The 20,092-nt window shown below is 47.4% G+C and overlaps 1 protein-coding gene across 4 annotated transcripts in view; it reads right to left on the bottom strand.

The window, feature by feature from the left end:
• Nucleotides 1-20,092, bottom strand: part of RAD51B (RAD51 paralog B) — a 697,181-nt gene that overhangs the window by 144,118 nt on the left and 532,971 nt on the right. Inside the window, exon 11 of one of the 4 annotated variants that reach the window (XM_031453925.2) lies at nucleotides 19,242-20,035. The exons of the other annotated variants lie outside the window; for them this stretch is intronic. Coding sequence (XP_031309785.1) covers nucleotides 20,022-20,035 — 14 coding nt within the window. The 3' untranslated portion in view covers nucleotides 19,242-20,021. Of the gene's footprint in view, nucleotides 1-19,241; nucleotides 20,036-20,092 lie in introns of those variants that run through there. 4 annotated transcript variants of the gene reach the window in all.

Below are 20,092 nucleotides of genomic sequence, written 5' to 3'. Positions count from 1 at the left end.
GGTACATAGGGAAAGCTGTCAGGGAAGGGCTTTGCTCGACATCAAACACATTCCAGGCCTTATCTAATCAGGGAGGCTTCTTCGCACTGATGCAGCGGGCCACTCCTGCAGATGGCTCCTGAGCCAGGGAGAAGGGCCTTGATTGGAAATACAAAATAATGGTTCTTTTGGCACAGGCAAAATCGGTTGGCAGCTGGCGGTTTGGGGTGACCCCTGACCCTCTCCCACAGTTCCTCCTGAGTCCTGCTGCACAAAACTAAGCCATCCTCAAATCCTGGGCTCTAATTGGCTCTGGTTTGTTTTGCTTTTCTATTCTATCCAGAGCTTCAAAAGGCGCTTCCATAATTATTTGAGGCATGAAAAAGGCAGGTTTCAGCTTTCCTAACTGGAATTGGAGGTAATTACTGTCTTGCACACACGAGCCAGTACATGCTTCAAATCAGATGGCCCTGGGTGGTTTTATAAAGTGTAGCTAGCTGGGCCTCTGAGCAGGGAGAGGGAGGACTGTGGAACCTTCCAAAGGCTTTGTTCCAGGGAGAGAAGAATTTGAACATCTCAGAAATGGTATAGGAGGCTTCCATATTCTTCTGCCGTCACTGCAAGCTCTCCCCCAAGAGGTTTGGTCTGAAAAGACTGTGCCCTCAATCTCATCCTAGGAAATTCAGGAGACATCTTCTGGTCCTCTTACGAGACAGAAGCTGACACCCCACGTAACTCCCATCTTGTTTGTACTCAGCAATTATGGGCTTGGCCTGGGCTCTCCTGTGAAACCTCAGGACGGGGCCAAATTGAGCAGGGTGTAGAAGAGCCCCTCAGAGAACCAGACTGGGATTCACTTCTGTACTCTCAGGACAGCAAACCCAAACATGGGGTCTCAGGCTTACCTGCCAGCCATACCCCACCCCCCAAGTGTGGACTGGGGAGCCAGACCCTGTTTCCTATCTCAGCCCACTAGCTGTGCGTTCACAGGCAGCTGGCTCACACGTGAGAACGATGACTGGCCCAATCTCACAGGGTTGCTGTGACGTGCAATGAGGTCACCCGTGTAAAGCGCTTGGTATAGGACCTGCACAGAGGGAGCGCTCAATGAATGCCAGCTGCCATGAGCTAACATAATTGTCAGGGGCGTGGCTGTGATGCCAGAGGGCCCACTCTGACAACGGTGGAGACTTTCCAGACTCTACAGACGCAGAAATGGAGGAAGAAAAGAAGTTGCTGCAGAAACAATGGAAGGAGGCTGGATGGGGAGCAGAGTGACAGCCTCCCCCACACCAAAGTGTCTTCCCTCCCAAGGGCATCTCCTTAAACATTCTAGGTTTACTGAAACTCCACAGATCAGAGATTTAGTTGTGCCTTTTTTCAACAATGTGTCTCAGTGAGGACTAGCTGGTTACGCAGCACTCACACATCAGCATGAACTGGTTTACTTGCTTTCTTCCTCACACCTGCACACTTAGCAACTCCGAGGGGCCAAGGAGCTTGGGACCCAGGAAGAAAGAGAAAATAACAGAGTCCTGAAGCACTGCCTGAGACAAGGCCAGCTGTTCACATTCTGAGAGCACCAGATCAATCCATTTGTAGGCCCACAGACAACCTGCCTGGCTTATGGGAGAAGAGGAGGTGGGAGTCATGTGTCCGAGGGGGCCCTGAATTGCTTTTCTGACTTTTGTGTTTGCATATTGACTACTCCTAAGTGCAACTGACTGCCCTTTCCATATAGCCTCCAGGACTCCTGCCTCCTCTTTCACATATCATCCCTAAAGTATCTCATCTAGGCCTTCTGATGAGGGTGCCAGTCTGCTTCCGTGTTGCTGACTCCCAAGCCAGCTTCTCTCTTGATCTGGATATTCGTTGCCTCCTTGACATCTCCCTTTCAAGTGTCCCCAACAGGACTCTCAACAACCTCTTACCGACTCCATGCAACCAAAAATAATAAGAACAAAAAAATCCCATGAATAAGGTCCCCATGTAAATGTTCTCACTGTACATGACATTCAAAACTGTCGCCCTTTCTCTTTGTAGCATGTCCTTTTTTCATAGCACTTAAGACAGCATATAATCACTTATTTTATACTTTTTTGTATACTGTCTCCCCAGTAGACTGGAAACTTCATGAGGATGAGAGATGAGGTCTCTCTGCCTCCTGTTCTTCCCTGTACCCAGCCCGGAGCTTGACACATAGTAGGTCCTCACTAAACAGTTGCTGAATGAATGAATGATTTCAAACTGGAGATGAGGCCTTGGGAGAGCATTTCTAGGTGCAAGAAGGCCACGAAACCTAGCAAAAAATACTTGAGATCACATCTTGTTTTCCTGAAGTAGGCCTTTTGGTCACTTCCCCCTCCCACCTGATGAAGTTTCATGTTTAATAAAAGCCCTGAACAGTTAGAACAAACATGTAGGCTCTGATCATGAACCTGCTGACCTACTGCAGGCCTAAATGTCTGATGTGGGGAGTGCACAAATTATATTCTTCAACATGGTTGACTCTCAATTATCCATTCCAGTGGATAATCTAATAGCCAATAATCTAATAGTTTGTAATTTAATAGTTTATAATCTTAAAAGTTTTACATGTGACTTTGGATTATGTTTCTGAATTTGCTTCAGGATAAAAGGAGCTCTGATAGTTTAGGAATTCACAATACTTTGAGCTCAGATGTCCAATGTCACTGTCTTAGTCGCTTATTAAGGACTCTTCTGGGCTCCAACCACATGCAGACAAAATGCTGCATTGTGCTTGGGAAGAAAATGCACTGGTTTTTCTGGCCATAAGAATTGGGGTCCAAACTCCAGCTCTTCCACTTACCAGCTCTGTTTTCATGTAACCTGCCATGGCCTTTGCTTTTTCATCAGTACCTACCTTCCTGGACTGTTAAGAAATGCAGTCAAGTTCTCAGGAAATACTAATTTGAACTGCTGCCTCAAGTAGATGCAAAACAAGTCAAAAGCAGAGTTGGGCTCTCTACAAACTAGCTGTTTCTCATCTGAGGAAAGAAAGATTCCTCTTCTTTTCTTCTTTTTTTCTTTCTGCTTTAAAGGATGTTCTCTTCCAGGCCCAGTGGGCTAAAGTAAACAAGGTCTTTGCTTTATAAATTATATCTGGTTGTGAAAGCTCTTGCTAATGCCTGCAAATCTGAAAGAAAAATGCTGTCCGAGGCAATCTAATGTGGAACCCGACTGTGGGCCCTGCCTGGGCGACTACCAGCCCCATTGATGGTATGAATGGTGGTGACTTTTTTCACATTAATGCATATGTCTGGGCATTTGCTCACGTTGTCTTGGGTCCAAGTTTCAAGGTTAGAAAGACATCCTGAGAGCCAAGGCAGAACCAATCATGCTGTCAAGTGGGTGGACGGGACCCCACAGTTCCCACCTCCTTTTCCTGCCATGAAGTTTATATCTCGAGGGAAAACAGCTGTCCGTGCTCAGGCCAACTGGGACTGAAGCCAGCTGTTCTTTCCAGATGCCAAAAGCCAGATGTACACCCACTCTTCTCTCCCACTCCCTAAGCCCAAAGTCTCAAACTTTATCGAATTTATTAATAACCTTGCTAAAAACGCATTTCCCAAGGCTCCCCCTCCAGAGACTCTGATTCAGTTAGTTCAGGTTGGCCAGGAGATCTGCATTTTAAATCACAACACCTCCACCCCCACCTTCTTTTTTCCCTGGGGAATTCAGATATAATTGGTCTGAGAATCATATTTTGAGCAACAACCTCTATAGCGAAGGCACTGGTGTGCTGGTAAATGTTTAACAACTAGTTTCAGAGGGGAGAAAGTCTGGGTTGTAGCTTGCTGATTTCTGTGATGTAAACATCCCCACCATGGTCAGTTCAAGCTACCAACACGACATTGTGCCTTTGAAGATGGGAAAAGGTGTGTGCAATCAATCCTTACAAGCTCATAGAACTGGTTCAAGCACACAACTGTGTGGGAGCCTCTGGAGGTCTCTGAATGATGATTTCTGGGCTCTGGCGCAGAAGGGCCACTGTTCAGCCCATGATGTCACATCCCTTAGTGTTTTTTTTTTTTTCCCCCTAAATCCTTAGCTGTTTGAATGGTTTTAGGGACTGGTTCCCAGAGACCTCCAGGGGTTGCAAAGCAGAAAGAGAGTAAAGGGAGAAAGAGCTCCAGAAAGAAAATGCAATTAGTGTGGGATGCTGGCTCCGGCCACACCATCAACCCTGTTCAACCCAGCTTTCAGCAGGGAGGAGGTTTGCAAACACCTGCTTCGGCCTTCGTTTGATAAGCCTTCTGGTTGACTCACATGAACCTGATCCTGCTGACCTGGAGGATGATGAAAAGGCTGAGTGTTGGGGACCTGAAGGGATGAAAGGGGTTTGGGGAGGACCACGGGGTGGTCATATGACCCGGGGTCGCCAGCGGCTTAAGGCTTCCCCTTTGTCTCCCGGCTCCGGCCCCATGTTGGAAGGTTTTGGTGATTTCCTCCTGCCCCCGACCAGGTGAACGATGTGGAAAGGTCTCTAGTTCCCAGGACTCCGGACACAACTGGTTGTTGTTTCTCACTCGCAGACAGGGCCTGCGATCACAGACAGAACAGCTACACAGTCACTCACCAAAGAGCCGAGCCCAGACAGGTGCAAGTTCCAACCTACTCCGCATGTTTGCAGCAGAAAGGATGTGTGAGCTCAACTGAAATGAGTGAAAAATAACCCCATCCCTGCCTATCTAGCTCTAAGTCCACTTTGCAGGAATGCCGAGGGACTTCAAGAGAGGCAAGGCCGGCGGTTCTTCCACAGTGATAAAATCCTCACAGATGCCATGACTGTCTGAACAAATGCAGCCTCTTGGGCCTGCTGGTGTGGGTGAGACCTCTGCCTACTCCAAGCTTAAGCTTGAAGGATCCTGGTTCTCTGAAAAGGATGCCCGCTGGAGTCCACTGAGCTTTTACTCATTGGAGGAAGGGGAGAGAAGAAAAGTATTACAAAGGAAGGGGTACAGGTGTTAGCTTTCGCGCTTACCTTAATTATTCAACCCTGATCAGCAGAGGAATTTCTCAGAGCCTCGCCTCCTCCCAACATCCACATACGTTTCACAAGTGGGGCACACAAAAGTATAGAAATACTCTAACCTTCCTATATAAAGAATCTGTCTCATCTCTAGTCCATCCACAAGAATAAGCCAGTGTTTCATAAGCCAGGGTTTCCAGCTTACACAGCAAAAGGCCATTACAACCTGACACAAAGACCTGGTACGTGCCTGTCTCAACATGTAGCACATTTATCTACAAACATATCTATCTGGATGTGATGGAACGGCACCCATTTCCCTACAGCAATGGGTCTCAAAGTGAGGTCTATGGACCCCCAGGGTCCCTGAGACCCTAAAAGGGTATCTGCAAGATCAAAACCATTTTCCTAATAACACCAAGATGTTATTTGCCTTCTTCATTGTGTTGGCATTTGGGTAAAATTGCTGATGCCAGACACCATACTGACAGTCATATTCTTTACTACCACAAAGTTGTAGGACAAAAAAAAAAAAAGAAAAAAAGAAAGAAAGAAAAAGAGGAAACCAGTTTCACTCAAGCATTATGAAGATGAGCAGTAAAAATTACCCATTTTATGAAATCTTGCCCAAAGTCCACACCTTTTACCTTTTTACAATTGTGTGTGGCGAACTGGAAAGTAAGCAAAAAGTACTTCCGGTGCATCCCAAAGTACAACGGTTGTTTGGAGAAAACGCACTCGTGAGAATGTCTGAGTTGGGAGCCAAACCAGCTACTTTCATGAAACACATGTTTACTCCAAAGGACCAAAATTGCCACGGTTATTCAGACTTGGTTATCCGACAGACATTTTCTCCAAAATGAACAATCTGAACTTATCACTTTAAGAAAGATAATCGACAGTACTTGTTGCCAAAATAAAAGTTCTGAAGCAAAAATTAGAATTTCTGAAAACTTGTATCTGCCGCACTGAGCTAAACATCTTCTCAGTACTTAGAGTCATTTCTGGTGAGATCAAGGGTAATATTAACAAATGGGAATTTTTTGTTTTCATCATGAAATAGATCAAGTTCAGATCTGCATAACTTAGTGAAGCAATATTTTCCAAATGACCATGCATGGTATTACAAAATCATGCATGGGCAAAAGATCCATTCAAAGTACAAGACAGGGCAAACAGATTTTCATGTAGCGGAGTACAAAGAGTTCATTGATACAGTTTCAGATTCCACACTGCAACTAACCTTTTAAAAAATACCATTTGTCGAGTTCTGGTGTAATGTCAAAGAAGAATATCCACAATTATCTGAAAAGGCTATTACAAATATTCCTCCCTTTTCCAGCTACGTATCTGTGTGAGGTTGGGTTTCCTCCGTATACTTTAACCAAAACAACATTATCACAGCTGATTGAATGCAGAAGGAGATATGAGCATCCAGCTGTCTTCTATTAAGCCAGACATTAAAGAGATTTGCAAAAATCTAGAATATTGTCATTCTTCTCACTCGATTTTGTTGTTTTGCTTTGAGAAACACAGTTCTTTTTACAGTAAGATTGTGTTATTCTAAACCTTTTAACAGATTGACAAGTTTATCAATTTTTATGAATTAATATGAATTTAATATAAGCATATATTAAATGGATTAACAAATAAATAGTAAATATTTTTCGGTTTTAATTTTTAATATGGTAAATGATTTAAATGATCATTTAAACCGCATGGCAAAATACTCCAAAACCTAGTGGCTTAAAACAATGACTGCCATTTGTTACCCTTCAGAGTTGCCATGGATCAAGAGTTCAGGAGGGGGTTGGCTGGGCTGTCCCGGCTCAGGGATTCTCATGAGGTTGTAGCACTGAGGCTTGACTGGGGCTGGAGGATCTGCTCTCAAGGTGGCTCACTTACAAGCCTGGCCCAGTTGTGGCTGGCTCCTGGGGGGCCCCAGTCCCTTTTCATGAAGTTCTCTCCCAGTGCACTCAAACCATGGTGACTGGCTTTCCTAGAGAGAACAAATAGCAGAGACCAAGTAGAAACCTGTAGTCCCTTTTATGGCCTAGCCTCCGAAATCCCACATCCTCACTTCTGCCTTTTTCTAGTGGCACATAGAGCAGCCCTTATTCAACACACAAGGGCATGCACGCTGGGAGGAAAGGGTCACTGGCGGATATGCTGGAGGCCGGCTACCCCAGGATTTATCAATAGATACAACCCACATAAACAAAGGTTTTGGGGGGTCTTCAACAAATTTTAAGACTCTTTCTGCATGAGAGTCTTTAAGACCAAAACATGTGAGAGCTGGTAGCCTTGAAGGAACTGATCCACATCTTAAAAGGGTAAGGGGGCTTTGCTGCTGCTGCTGCTGCTGCTTCTTTCTCTTCTTCTCTTTCTCCTTCTCCTTCGCCTTCTCCTCCTCTTCCTCCCCCCCCCTTCTTCTTCCTCCTCCTCTTATTCTTCTTCTTTTGTCTCATTGCTCATAGTCACACCATCATTTAGGCAACTTCTTGCTCACCCTCCATGAGCTTGAGGACAGTTCCTTCTAGCGCTGTTTCTTCTGAACTTGAACTTATCGGAGGCCCCCTTATGAGTTTAACCCTCCCTGTAGCCTTGGCCTGTTGGAGGTTTGGCCTGGCAATGCTCGGGGCTCACTTCAGCTCTAGTCCTTCTCAGATCAGGCTCCCTGATCAGCTCATGTCTCCGAGAGGGGGTCACTGGCAGGCAAACTTGGGTCACTGGTGAGCAAAGAAGAGCAGCTCTGAGCCAAGTGCCTGGAGGTGCTGGAGAGAGAGCAGTGAACTAAACAGACCAGGCTCCCTGCCCTCCAGGAGATTACAATTCTAGAAGTGAGAGGAGAGGGAAACAATAAACACAACCAATACACAAATTATGTATAGTTGGTCCTCTGTGGAGGTGAAACCAGTAGATTTGTGATTTTGGTATCCACTGAGGAGTCCTGGAGCCAACCTCCGTGGATACAGAGGGGCGACTGTAGTGTGTTAGAAAGTGCTAAGTATTAAGCGGGGAAAAGGCAGAGTCAGGTCAAGGGGAGTGGGAGTGCAAGGGGGTGTGGGGAGAGCTGGAGGTCAGTGAGGTGATTAGGGGGAGCCTCGGTGAAAAGGTGACATTTTTGTGAAGACTTGAAAAAGTGCGAAACAGCTGCAGCAAAGGAAGCAATGTGGACACGTGGCTGGTGTGTTTGAAGAAAGCAATGAGGCAGATGATGTCAGATGAAGGAGCCAGGGGAGAGGAGAGGGTGGGGAGGCTGGCATTCACAGGGGCGAGATCCTCAGGGCCTTGGCGGCCACTGTAAGGATGTGGGCTTTTTACTCTGAATGAGATGGGGGTCATTTTGAGCCATTTGGGCGTGTGAGGCAGAGTATGTTGAGAATATGGTGTAGGGCAAGTAAAAGTAGGGGGACCAGTTAGTGGAAAGTGGAAAGAGGGAGCCTGGTAGGAGGTGATCACAGTTGACCGGGGAAGGGATAGTGATGGCCTGGACCAGGATGCTGGCAGAGGGGATGGTGAGAATTGGTTGGATTCTGGATAGGTTTTGAAATTGGAGCCAATAGGATTCTCCAGCACCTTGGAAGTGGGGTGTGAGAGAAAGCTGGGGATCAAGCATGACTCTATTTAAGTTTCGGGTCTAAATGGCCTAAGGGTTGGAGTTGCTATCACTTGAGAAGAGAAAGTTGCAGGTGGACCAGTTTGGAAGAGGGAGATTTAGAAAGCTCCACTGGAGATATTCAGTCCACGCTGTTCCTAGAATTTTCTGTAAAACCCCAGCTGCATCTGCTTTCCCTGGTCCCCAGGATCAGTGCTTCTGACGACTTGTACAGGCCCTGCTCCGGCCTGCTTTGCAGAAGACAGTGAAGAAAATCACTTACTGTGCGCAGTTTTATTTAAAAGAGCGAGAGGATGTTATTCTTGAGCCTCTCACTCTTTTTCTTTGTCTTTCTTCTCGGAAATGAAAGAAAACAGCCAGGGGAGATAGGATCTCAGGTCTAGAAATCCTAGCAGGTAATTTGGGAGTTGAAAACAAATCTCCCCTGAAATGCATTAAGCAGGTGAAGGGGATTCCAGCTTCAACTCTTAAACCGCACCTTATCCTGGCTTGGCAAATAACTTCCTTCCAGCCCCAGGCAAATTTAAATTCCACCCACCAAATACCTGCAGTTAATAAATGTTAAACAACAACAAAGCCCCCAAGGAGAAAAAGGAAGACTGATTGGAGACCAAGATACCAGAAGGGCGGCAGGAGAGCCTCTCCCTGAGGGCTGCACCCCGAGAAGGGGCATTCGGGCAAGGAAGCAGGGGCCCAGCCAGGACTGGGGGACCCCGGACATGAGTGCTTTCAGAACATCTAACTTGAGTCAAAATGAATTTATTTCTTGAGCAGACTTGCCTACTTGTTTCATTAGAACTTCATACCATTAACCATCCTTCAAGATGGCTAAAATCTCCAGAGTCCATTACTTAGCCATGAGCTAAGTCATGCCTCCTGCTAAGCATGGCAGGACTGGAGGTTTCAAACTCGGGTCAAGATAAGTCAGTGGAGGGTTGGTGAGGATGTTCTCACAAGTCCCGGGAGAACTGAGAAAAATAAGGATCATGTTATGCTGTGAGGAATTCACTCAGCATTACTTATTACCCCCATTTTAAAGATCAGAAAGCTGAGGCTCAGAGAGGTTGAGTGGCCCCACAGCTGGCCAGCAGCAGAGCCAGGGCAGAGACCCGTAGGATAAATCGTGGTGATTGTCATTTGCTGGGCACCTATAATGAGACAGGAGAAGTGCCCTGTGCTTTGTCCATGTTAACATGTTCATTTCTCATGGATTACTTCCTTTTTAAGAAAGGGACACTGTCCAATAAAACTTCCTGCTGAGATGGAAATGTTCTATGTCTGCACTGTCCAATACCATAATGGTCACCAGCTCCATGTGGCATTGAGCACTTGAAGTGTGCCAAGTGGGACTGTGGAACTGAATTTTTAATTTTATTCCATTTTAATTGATTTAAATGTAAACCGCCACATGTGGCTAGTGGCTACTCTACTGGACAGGGCAGTTCTAGGAGGTGCGGTAACACTTCCAGAAGCTTGCTAAGCAGTGAGGCAAGGGTTGCCTCCCAGGGCTGATTGAATCCAAAGCCCATGCCTTTTCTTTTTCCCCTCTGCCAGCCAGTGAAGTGGCCTGCATTTTGCAAAGTGAAAGGCCTGGGAATGAAACCAACTAGACAGCATACAGTCAGCCCAAAATAAAGCCAGACCCCCTAAAGGCCAGGTCTGAATTTGAGCTGCTTCCCCTGAAGGCATCTAGAGGCCTCAGCGGAGGCCCTGACAGACAAACTCCCCACCGGGGGCTTGAGACCCTGTATCAGCAATTTCCCAGAACCTACCAGTGGTGACCTGGTTGATTGAGGGCTCTATGACTCATGGGTCCCAACCCTGCTATTTAAACAGCAGCATTTCCTTTTTTTGGTCTTAAGACTAATTGGCAGAGAGCTGGTGAGCTCCCAGGCCCAGCCTCACCCTGTTGAAACATGTAGCCCTCAGAGCTTTCCACCTTGTACACCGCCCATGAGGTGCAGCTACCACCTGCCCCGGGTCCGAGTGCAAATGTTTAATCCGAGCTGGACCTTCATCGTTTTGTTAGCATCTCTACAGCCCTCCAATGTGCATCTCTGCTGCATCACTCCTCTGCTCCAAAGCCTCCAAAGACATCCGGGGATGCTCAGAACGAAAGCTGAAATCTTCCTTCCCTGAGCTGCTCTTGTCCCCATCGCTCGCTCTGCCGCAGTCCTGACTTCCTTGCTGTTCGCCAACTCATCAGACTGGTCTCTGTCTCAGGCCTTTGCACTGATTGTGCTTTCTGCCTGGAACGCTCTCACTCAGCCCCTGTCCAGATGTCACCTCTTCAGAGAGGTCTTCCTGACTCCATTGTGTGTAAATAGTGTCCCCTCACCCCATCTCTTTATCCTGCTTTACTTTTTTCAAGGCACTTATCACCAGTTCATATATGCATGCATATACATGTGTGTGTGTGTGTGTGTATGTATACATTTGGTTGGTTTGCTTGCTAATTGTCAGTCACCCCAACTAAGATATAAACAGGGTAAGGCGGGACATTATCTTTTTTCACTCTGTGTCTCCAGTGTCTAGATTAGAGTCTGGCACATAGTTGCTCACTGAATATTTGTTGAATGAATCAATGAATGAATGCATGCGTGAATGCTTACAATGAGTACAAAGCAGGGAGGGGGGTGGGTAGGCTCAGGCTTGGCTTGCTCTACACAGATCAGCATGTCCATGATTTGGATACTACACCATGAGAAACAAAGAGATTTGTTGGTTTAATTTCTTTTGCCTTGGGAAAGTTAAAGATCACAGATAATCCAAAACTCAGTGCCAAGTTCTCTGATTTATAATCGAGGAATTATTTACACAGAGGTAAACAAGAGCAAAGGGCTGGCAAGTGAACTGCAGGAGAATGATGGGAAACAGACTGAGGGACCCTTACAATCTGTGCTACTTCAACTGGCCTGGCTTCCCAATAGCACTTGCTCAAACTTGCATCCAGAGAATCCCTGACGACCGTCACTCCCAGAATCCTTTGGGCCAGGCTGCCCAGGGCTGTTGGCAGCTGTCGGGAGTGAGGTGGCAACTGCAAGTGGAGGCAGCTTAGGTAAGTCCCATCCCTGCGTGACAATGATATCATTAGGCCATCTGAAAGGCACACTCGGAATAGCAGGCGTTTCCCAAGGATGCCCAGGCTCACAAAGTTTCCCTAAAACCTGGATTTGGGAGAAAATTTTCCTTTCCTTCTTTAATGTGTTCTACAGCAATGTACCTCTTTTATTCCATCTCAGATAATTCAAAAAACAAAACCAGCAGCACCTGGAAGTGTCGGACACATGATCAACAGATACTGAATGGATGAACAAAAGTGTTTAGGCAAAGGGAAACTGTGGTCTGGGGAGAAATGGTATAGCTGAACAAAGCCTGATAGTCAGAAACCATGGGTTGGACCCCCTACTCTTGCTCCAGGCCTCAGTTTCCCTGTCTGTAAAATGAAGTCCTGGACTGGCTGGACTCGCATTTCCCTCCCAGCTCTGACACTCTAATTCTCTGAACATGCCTTCAGAGCTTTACTGTGGACTAGGTCTTATTTGTGTCCTACTGAAACCAGGCCTGCTGCTTGGGAGACCACTCATTGTTTTTAAGCACCAGAGGTTACTTAATAGCAATTCTCCCAGAATAGTTTTCGTGTCCTCCATGAAAGAAGGTTCTGGAAGGTAGCCATCAAATAGGAAGTAAAGCCAGCCCAGGGTTCCATTTATCAGACAACACAGGCGTAACCAAAGCTCCTGTTGCCCCATATGGTGACTCTGGGAGCTTGACCAGGTTTCAGAGGTTTTGTACTCAGAGTGGTAAGAAATCATCTCTGTGGCTTGTGGGATTTGGTACCTATTTCCCTCCTTTCCGCAGCTCAGGGCTGTGGGTGCCAAGTGAAGGCTCCAGCGCCTCTCCTATCCTCCTCTCAGAGCCTCAGTGGAGCTGTTCCAGCGTCCGAGGAGAGCTGCCTCCCAGATGCACCATCAGAACGCCCGGCACCAGCCGGACTCCGTTCCCTGCCATCGCAGCGCTTTATTTTAAGCTGCATGTGAATTTCCTTCCCCTCTTAGCAGTGTCCCAAAGCACCAGTCCAAAAGAATTCAGACTCCTTCTCTACCTTTGCAACTCTGTTCACAGCCAGGATGCACCAGGAGGAAAAAGAACACTGGACCGAGAGTCTGAGAGCAGGAGTCCAGCAGGAGGCATCTCTCGGGGCCTCAGTTTCCTTAGATGTGAGGTCAGGGCGGGGTGCTGGCCAGGTGCCCTGCCTCTTCCAGCCTCGTGATCCCCCTACACGCCCCCACCCGTCCAGAGGCAGAGCCAGCTCTTTCCCACGAGGGAGTCACGGCTTATGTTATGCAACTTCTGTAAAGGCAGGGGCTCTTCTTTTTCTTTTCTTTTTAATGTTCTTAGGTACTCTAGGAAGACAGAAACATTTTTATGGTCCCAGTAACCAAACAACATAATGAAAATCATGGTAACCATCAGCCTAATAAAACCCACGGCAAAAGCCTTCACATTCTCAAACAAGACCCTGGGAATTCAAAGCTCTCTGAAGCCGTAAGTGGCCAGGGCCTTGCTGAAGGCCTCAGGACGCTGGCTGATGGCTGATGAAAGGATTTTAACGTGCCACTGAAATTTTCTTTTCCAAAATAACCACTTTGAAACCTGTTAATTACAGACACACAGCCAGCCCCAGTCCCCTCAACAAGACCCGGGGCTGCACCAGGGAGAGCCCAGCTCCCAGGCTGCCCGCTTCCACGATGGTACACATGCTTTGTGTTGGGTGAATTAGCTTCAGGAAGAGAATCCAAATTAATTAAAACCACATGGCCACCCCCCCCCCCCCAGCATCCTATTCCACCTCCCTCCTCTGGAGACAGAGGCCAGTTCGGTCTAATTTGGTCCAGTGTTTTTGTTTCCTAAAATCTGTCTTGGGCTCTGGGCCATTAATAGGTTGCAGCTGATTTTAATCTACATGAATCAGAGCCCTCGCTTCTTGGGTTTTAAGGAGATTACAAATTGTGTGTCCCACAAACGGGATGGAAAGGAAAGGCCCCGGGTAGGGAGGGGAACAGATCCTGGAAGGACAGAAACTCTGCTCTCCATTAAGCGGGTGAGCTTGAAGGAGCCTGTGAGCTCTCAAAGCTGGGGGAGGGGAGGGAAGAGGTAGTGAGGGTCCTGCTGCTGTGACCCCCATGGCAGGAACACAGAACCTGGGCCTGTGAAAAACAGTTAAAAAGCAAAGATCTGGATGAACAAGGAGGTCTCTATTTATCTCTCCTTAGCAAATTAATTTCATGAGCTAGAGTAGGAGCCAGCAAACCACAGCCCATGGGCCAAATCAGGTCCACAGCCTGATTGTGTAAATAAAGTTTTATTGGAAGACAGCCACTTGTTCACATATATTCTATGGCTGCTTTAGTGGTTGTAGGCAGGAATGCTATGTCCTGCAAAGCTGAAAATATTTACTATGTGCTCTTTCTAGTAAGAGTTTGCTGTCCCCTCAGCTGGAGAACTGCTGGGCAGCCATTCCACTCACGTGACAAGAAAGGACAGATTTAACATCCACTCAGTCCCACATCATACCAAACGCTAGGTTCCTTCCAAACATCACTCTTTAGGGAAGTGTCTTTAGGCTCAGTTCACCAACGGCAACAGAGAACAGTGCCAGCAATCTTGCCACTCAGTTAAGGGTTCAAAATATTTGCCTTGACAACCCTACACTCCCATTTCACAGATGGAGGGATGGAATCACCGAGATAAGGCAACTCAGGAAGGTCACATGGGAAACAGGCAGCACAGTCAGAAAGAGCTGGGCCTCTGAATCATAGAAAGATCTTCATTCATCAGATGACGGGAATGAAGGTTGCTGAGAGGCTTTAACATAACACCACTCCCTTACGTGCATTGCACCGGCCGTGAAAAAGCCATTACAAAGCCTTTTTCACATATGTGTCTATAAGTAATCCAGTGACAGGGCTTGGGGTAATATCTCTCCATTTTTTAGGCAAAGAAATGTAGCACTGAGTATCCACGGATGGGGATGAGAATCAGATAGGCCAGACCACACCCCCTTGAAAAGCACCTTTATCCAAGGCCCCGTGGCTAGTGGGTGCTGTGGGTACTCAGGCCTCCCGGGCTGGAGGTGACCCTCAATCAGTCAGGACCCCAGGCTGCCCCCATTCTCCAGTGTGCCTCTAAGACAGCCCTTGGCCTTCAGGGATTTGCAGGCTATCAGGGGGAGACACCAGGAAGGGGAGGCTTTTGTTTCCATGACAGCCACAGTGATAAGGGGTACATGGGAGCGTGGGGCTTGGGGAGGACAGAGGAGAGTAACCCACCCTTCCCTGAAAGCAAACCCCTTTGTAAGGAAACCTGAATGAAGAGCCTCTGATGCAAATGCTACTGGCTGGATTCCTTGAGTATGTGTAAGCACATGTGACTGTCCTTTATGATTGGATTACTGCATTCTGTTGATTCTTATTTTGTGGTTGGCTTTATTCCTTTGATAACTATGTAAGTTTAAACAGCTAAAGCTCTAAGCTGTTCTTAGAAACAACAAACAGTACATATATGTAAATTTTTTTAAAATAATATTTATTTAGAATTTTAAAAAGGCTGGAAATGCAATCAGGCCCCCTTCCGAGGCTGTGAGGGTAAACCCATTGCTGGGATCATTGTGGGGACAGGCAGGGAAGCCTGAGAAATCAGCATCTCCCAGGGGACTCGTCTTGGTGGGAAATGGATGACACTAAGAAAGCTGCTGCCTGGGAAACTATTTCCTCCAGGGCCAGGCCCGGGATCCAGGTAGAGATCCTTCCAGCCAGGGAAGGACATCTCCCCAGGCTGCAACAGCAGTGGCCTGGAACACTCTGGGAGGTGGTTATGTTCGGCCTTGAACAGAATCACAGCTCAACCGAGTGCCACGTTAGCTTGAACAGAATGTTAACTCTACTACGTACAGACCCCCAGCAAACAGGAGCTGAGAGAGTTCCTATAAAGGGTGATGGTCTGTACCTCACTGTCTCCATCTCCACCACTGCCCCAGGTCTCTTTGTCTTGACAAGCTTCTCCCTGAACTTTAGGCAGTGCCTCAAAGCAGTTCAGTGGAGTCATGGGTCCCAATCTTGAGTCCTGCTAATATTCAGAGGTCTCCCAGTGACTAGAGATTGTGAATTGCCTGAGGGTGACAGAGGGACTCCAACTGAGCAGGGATGAAGTATAAAGCAAACTCCTACTATTACAAACAACTGACGTCTGCGCTGGACCAGGGCAAAGCCTGGGAAATGCCCCCTTCAGCATCTTTGGGTCCCGCTACCATAGGGACTCTGTGCTCAGAAACAGCCTTAAGCAGGGCTTAGACCTTGGCCTGAAAGAGGACAAGGTATGGCTCCTCTGGCTTCTGTCTCCCAGGGAGCCTCCTAGCATACTCCCTGGTTAGTGCTCTTTGCTTCCACCAGCACCTAGCACGGTGGGTGTAATCCTCAAAGCTCTGTTTTGCCTAGACTTGGTTTCCTGATAGGGTGGGGCCGTCTGCTCCAATAGCCAGGAGATTTTTGCTTCTGTTTCCCTGAGTCCAGACTAGAGGAAGGACAGAGGCTCCTGACTCTCACACAGGTGCATCAGGACCCCCTGCAGGTGTTCAAGAACACCTGATCCAGTAAGGTCCTGAGCTGGGCTGAACAGCAACGTTGGCTCCGTCAGTGTGGTAATGGCCTCCTGGCCCATAAATGGAATGGAACACACCACGGTTAATTAGCAGCCACTGAGAGTTTATTATAGGCTGGGTGCCACATGGATGAACACACTGGCAAGACAGACTCTGCGAAGGTCACACGCCAAGGAGTTTGTAGAGTGCGGTTTCTCCCCACATTGAGGCATTCAGAAGTGCCTGCCCATGTGCACACCACAGGGTGTTGGTCAAACTCCCCACCTTGGCTGTGGACACCAGCCCGAGGACCCTGTGTGATCTGGGGCCACCATGCAGAGAACATGCAGAGTGCTTAAGTCAAGCCCTCCCCTCTGTGCCACCAAACAAAGGAGAGTCAGAATCAAACATAGTGAAAAAGCTCATAAACACTTTCTGGGGCTGGGCTCACAGACTAAAGCTCAGAGTGAAGCCAGCCAGACAAGCTTAAAAACACATAAACACACAAGAACGTCCAGCTGCTATTGGCTAAGCCGACTGGGCGCTAAAACGGCTTCAGAGCAACAAAGGAGGACAGAATGAATTTTAAGACTAGAGCTCTGTCTTCTCTCCCTTTCAAGCATATAAGGGTGGGAACTGTGGATTAAACCTGAAAATGGATTTCACTGCTCCTTCAAACGGCACCGGGCAGCGACCCCACCCCTCTGCAGTCCTCCTTCCGCCCTCGCGAAATACACTGTCCGTCGACTCACCTCTGACACCTGGAGCCTTCTCTCTACATCGTATTTTGTGTCCTGTATAAACAAGGGCTGGTAACTAACACAGGAAATGAGCTCCACAAGCATTGAATGTGTACCAACCTGTGGTATGGGGAGCTGCCAGATTTTTTTTTCTAACTGAGAATTTTCACAGACTCTCAGAACTTTCTCTCAGCTTCTCCTTGGCACACTTGAATGCACACACACCCCAATGCAAAATTTCCCCCCAGTTTCCCCCAGCACACGTGAACAGAGCTAGGTGCTCAGACACAGAAACACTCCCATTCTCAAAACTTCCCCTTGGTTCCCCCCACCCCCCAGCTAGAAATTTGAGCATCTAGGCGTGTGGGCATTCGCCGTCACCCTCCCAAACACACACGGAACTTTTTGCCCACTCAGCATACCCCCAGCACATAGGAACTCAGCGCCAAGTATGTTTATATTCCCATGTGTATACACACACACACACACACACACACACACACACACACACACACATACACCACATTCCAACTGGCTCAGTCATAGACTTGACAGGCCTGGGGCCACTTGCCTTTGTTTCTCATTTGCCTCTAATGGGACGTTCATGTAACAGAGAGGTTTGCCATCCATTCCATAGCATTTACCCTGAGCCTGAATGCTGCAAAGGTGGCTTTTTCAAAGTACATGTGGCTGTAGAGCAAAAAGCAGGGACAAAAAGTCATCTCTTCCGACCTCCTCTCTGAGTTTCACATGTTCATAAACAGTGTTCTGGATTGTTTAGGGGAGATTTCTTTATTTGCTGCCCTGTCTGGAACCAGGCTGGGAGGGTGGAGGCTCAGCTGAAGAATTTCCCCAAATCCCATCTCAGGGTCCTGTTTTGCCACCTCTTATTACTCCCATTATTCTAGATCCAGGCTGCTTAAGGGTAAACTGTGTCCCCGAGGGCTTGGGTAGAAGGCATCAGCCAAATGAGCAGACTAATTTGGAGATGAAAACAGGCCCCAAGTGACCAGTACCCTTCTGGGAACTTTGGGGCAGGCGAAGAGCTGGACTTCCCCACCCCTGCCCCAGCACCAGTAAATGTTGCACTATGTACACAAAGGGGATGCTCTCTTTGCATTGACAGTAGGACGCACTAACGTAGAAGTTCAGTTTTTAATTTCCAAGAGCCCAATGGACTTCATGCATCTAAAAAACTAACAAACCCAGGCTGCTTGTAGTTTGGGCCTGAATGGAGGGGATGCCTGCTGTTGCATCAGTCACACATCTCACTTTATTTATGGTTTGCACAACCGGGGCTGTGACAGATTTCCCACGGTGCTCCACTGAACAGTGGCGAGGGGCTGGCTAGAAGTGCGTGTACTTTGTCCTCAGCCCTTGTTTGTAAATTCCACCCCACTCTCTTCCCCAGCAGAGTCCTTTCTTCAAATAACATCTTACTGGAAAGCACAGTATGCAAAAGTGATAAAAGCAGTAACCATAAGTTTGTTTTCTATGTCTGAGTGTTTCTGTTTCATAAGTAAGTTCATTTGTCTTTTTTTTAGGTTCCATATATAAGTGACATCATATGATATTTTTCTTTCTCTTTCTGGCTTATTTCACTTAGAATGACGATCTCCAGGTCCATCCATGTTGCTTCAAAAGGCATTATTTTATTATTTTTTATGGCTGAGTAGTATTCCATTGTATAAATATACCACACCTTCTTTATCCAGTCATCTGTTGATGGACATTTAGGTTGTTTCCATGTCTTTGAAGCCCATATTTGGCTAGGGACCCCTTGCTGAAATTCCATGGTCCGCAGCCCACAAATTGGGAATCACTGCACAGAAATTAGGAGAGGAGAAAGAAATAAGACTAGAGTCCTGGAGGGAGTCACACTGTGACAGGGCTCTGGGGTCTAGTGAAGGAATTTGTGCCTATGCTATCTGGCAGTGGAGAACTATTAAAAAGGCATGTGCAGTTATTATTATATTATTATTAAAGCCAAGAAATGACATGATTGGACATGAACCAGCAAAAAAAGGATTACTCTTCTGCAATTGAGTCCCCTTCCCCGTCTCCAGCTGTCTGAGCCTCAGCGTCCCCTATGTCCACCAGCAGTTTCCATCCAGGTCCTCCTGGATGAGGGCCAGTCTGACACCGCTGTCCCACCTTCGTCAGAGGTGATTACTGTCTGGTGCAGCACCATCTGAAGTGAGCGGCCCAGCCCAGGCCTCTGTGCCCTCGTGACGGTGAGCCCCCAATGATGTACACAAATGAATGCAAGTCTAAATCAAAGAACGTTTAATTGCTGAGTCAGGAAACACGGCTAGAGGTAGCACCCCACACAGGTCTGGGGAAGAAGGCTGTGCTTCCAGTTGGGCTCTGTGCTCTGTTTGCCTTGGTGAGAACTGCTGAAGCTTTTGGGACTCCAATCCGTCCATGCCTAAAATGCGGGGTACACATGTCTATCACCTTCAGACAGGGCCATGGGGATGAAGGTGTCATTAGAGCTTGTGAACACATTGTGCTTCCTGGAAGAAAGACAACACTGTGAAATTTTACTATCTACCTACTTAGCTTTTTGTTGATCCAGTTCCCTTCTGTTTTTCTTTTTGGGGGTCCACGTAGACTTTATTGGGTATTAATTTCAATAAAGGCTTCCTTGCACCTCAGAGCAGGATTTTATTTGGTGCCTCGGAGAATGTCTTCCCATAACCTGGACCCTTAAAGGATTCCTCTTGGTCAGGGTGAAAGAAGTTCAGCTACTCAGTTCAGTTCAACTTAACAAATATTTACAGAAAGTCTACGAACAGAAGCCTAGCCCTGAGAGGCAGGGCAGGACTGGAAACAGTGGGGAAGGTTATGAACTTTGGAGCCAGGCCACCAAGGTTGAGTTCCATCTTGACAGCGCCAGGTATGTCCTAGGAGAGCCTTGGTCACCTCTTGGAATCTCTGTTCTGCTACCTGTAAAATGGAGGTAGTCACATCCATCTCATGGGCAAAGTAGTAAAAAGGTGTAGATCTCATAGCGACGAGTGGGTGGGGGTTCCCAGCTGTCTCCCTCCTTTAGGATCCGGCCTCTGGAGAAGAGAGGGGAGAAGATACCGCTTCCTTTATTCTGTTTCTCCTCCCTGAGG

This window comes from Camelus dromedarius, chromosome 5 (assembly GCF_036321535.1).
Source record: "Camelus dromedarius isolate mCamDro1 chromosome 5, mCamDro1.pat, whole genome shotgun sequence".
In the NCBI taxonomy this organism is placed as follows: Eukaryota; Metazoa; Chordata; class Mammalia; order Artiodactyla; family Camelidae; genus Camelus; species Camelus dromedarius.
The sequence above is the reverse complement of the archived record's forward strand: the minus strand, read 5'-3'. Positions and strand labels throughout refer to the sequence as shown.